The 2,595-nt window shown below is 62.0% G+C and overlaps 1 protein-coding gene across 1 annotated transcript; it reads right to left on the bottom strand.

Annotated features, from left to right (window-relative positions):
* Positions 1-398: 398 nt before the first annotated feature.
* NDN (necdin, MAGE family member) lies at positions 399-1,941 on the bottom strand. The gene has a single exon (XM_056124707.1). The coding sequence runs from the start codon at positions 1,939-1,941 to the stop codon at positions 1,018-1,020; it is 924 nt and encodes a 307-aa protein (XP_055980682.1). The 3' UTR covers positions 399-1,017.
* Between the last annotated feature and the right edge of the window lie 654 nt (positions 1,942-2,595).

The raw sequence follows: 2,595 nt of genomic DNA, 5'->3' as shown, positions 1-2,595 counted from the left end.
CTGAGGATTAAGTCAGAGGAAAAAATGCATGTAAAGGGCTTAGGACAAAGCCTCAGTCTTGAGTGTCCACAAAAGACAGCTATTAATTAAAAAAATTAGAAATGTAAGAAAGGAAATGAAACGCCAACAGTTAATTCTACTGATGTGATTCTGAGAAATTTGGATTTGGCTTTTATACTTTTCCTTATTTGTCAAAGTCTTGAACATGTGACTTCCATTAAAAAAAAAAAAACACCCTGAACTTCCCACATTTCTGAGTAATGGTGCAGCGCTGTGGTCCCCACCCAGTCCAGACACAGTTCCAAGGGTGCGTTCTGTAGAGAATTTTTTGTTTCGTTCCCCAGCCCCAACCACTTTTTTTTAATTAAAGAAAAGGATAAAGTACACTTTCCAAAAAATGATTGTATCACAAGAATCTTTAATGTTGACTTCCAAGTTTACTCATGGTGGGGTTGTATTTGTAAAGTGTGCCAAGTACCCACATCGAGACTGCTTCACTCCGCACAGATGTTCCTGCGGCCCAACAAGTTCACAAAGAATGGGGGGGGGGGGTGCTTGACCTTGCCAGGGGCTAGGCCAGTTTTGCTGGGCAGGTCCTTCCAAACTCCCTTCTCAACTCCCCAGGCGCCCTCCACCCCAACACCCACGATCCGCCCCGTATAAAAGAAGTAGATGGAAAATTTCTCAATGTATTTCTTTCGGGGTTAGCACATCTCTGGTACAAAAGAAGAAAACAAATCAGAAACTCATAAAACTTTGAGATACAGAAGCGAAAAAAGCACCGACGGGTGGAGGGTGGGGGCCGGACTTAGAACTGCACATGCATAAGTCGTACATACTACGAGACAGGGTGGAAAGGAATCAACAACATTGCCTGGGAAGGTAGAAAAGCACGGGGCACTGGAAACTTCCAAGTTAACACGTGAAATACTGCACTGCCAGGCCCGCGGATTCGAACGCGCCCACCCCTCCCGCGCGCGGCCCGCGCAGGTCGGGGAGCCGGCGGCGAGCACCTGGCTAATCCTCCGGGCCGCCGCGGGGGCAGTGGGCGGGGGACTGGGCCTCCCGCAGCGCCCGGGCCTCCTCCAGCGCCTCCCGGTAGCGGGACGGCCAGGCCTGGGGGTCCTTCTTGAAGACCCGGGCCAGGAACTCCATGATCTGCAGCTTGGTGATCTCGCGGCTGGCGCGGGGGCCCCAGAAGAACTCGTACTCGGGGGGCTCCACGTGGGGCACGCGCTGGTACTTCAGGTAGTTCTGCTGCACGAACTCCTGCGTGATGAGCTTGCGCACGTCGCCGAAGGTCGAGTGCTTCTTCCAGGGCCGCAGCCCCAGGATGCGCAGCACGTTCCACACGGCGCTCTCGCGCGCGCCGCGGCCCTTCACGTAGATGAGGCTGAGGATCATGAGCAGCAGGCCGGTCATGGGCATGCGGTTGCCCAGCGCCACGCGCTCCAGCTCGGCGGGCGCCAGGGCCTTGACCAGCGCGAACTCCATGGTGTGCAGGCTGCTGAGGCGCAGGTGCAGCCCGAAGACGCGCGCCAGGATGAGGCTGGTGCGCCGCAGGATGCTGCGGCACCATTTCTTGTAGCTGCCGATGACGTCCTTCACCATGTCGGGGAACCAGATGACCATGCGCTTCTGGTCCTTCACCAGCACGTACCACATGAGCTCGTGCGCCTTCTGCACCAGCTGCGCGGGCGCCGGCGCGCCCGGCCCGGGCTGCGCGGCCACGGGGCCCTGCGGGGCGCGGCCTTCCCCGGCGGCGGCCGGCGGCGGGGCCTTGGGGTCCCCGTCCTCGGCGGCGGCCGGCGGCGGCGGCGGCGGCGGCGGCGCGGCTCCGGGCTCCCCGTCCTGGGTGGCGGCCCGCGGGGCCTCCCCGGCCGGGCGCTCGGCGTCGGCGTGGTCGGGGGGCGCGCGCGCGTCCTCACTGGGCTCCGACATGGCGGGTCGGGGGGCGCGGGGCAGGGCGGCCGGGCCGGGAGCTCGTGGCGCCGCCGCCAGCTCCGTGCTCGCCGGGAGAGGAAGTGGCGCGTCGCGGCCGCGCGGCGCCTTCCGCAGGGCCCGGGCGGGGCGGGGCGGCGCGGCCAGTGCGCGTGCGCGCGCGCGCGGCCCGGGGCGGGGCGCGGGGGACCCCCGGGACAGCCCTGCGCGCTGGCGGGGGCGGGGGCGAGCAGCTCGCGGCCCGAGCCCCGGTCTCGAGTCCCGCGCGCGCTCCCGAGCTCGGGGGGTGGGCGTGGGGGAGGAGGAGCACTGGAGAAGGAGCAAGTCGAGGGGACCGCATGCTGACTTCACTTCTACCGCTGAGGCGCTCGGATGCTGACGTCGGCGTTTTCTTTTCTTCTTTTCTTTGAGCCACACCCAGGAGTGGTTAGGACTTGTCCTGTGTCTGAGCGCAGGAGTAACTCCTGGCGGTGCTCAGGGGACCATATGGGGTGCCGGGGATCAAACCTGCATGCAAGGCAGGCGCCCTAACCCCTGTACTATTGCTCTAACTCCGACTTTTTTTTCTTTTTCTTTTTTGAGCCACGCCCAGCAGTGCTCGGGGCTTGCTCCTGGCTCAGAGCTCAGGAATCATACGTTTGAGGTACCCTGTGG

This window comes from Sorex fumeus, unplaced genomic scaffold, assembly GCF_029834395.1.
Source record: "Sorex fumeus unplaced genomic scaffold, SorFum_2.1 ptg000051l, whole genome shotgun sequence".
In the NCBI taxonomy this organism is placed as follows: Eukaryota; Metazoa; Chordata; class Mammalia; order Eulipotyphla; family Soricidae; genus Sorex; species Sorex fumeus.
Note: the sequence above shows the minus strand (reverse complement) of the source record. Positions and strands in the feature narration are given on the sequence as shown.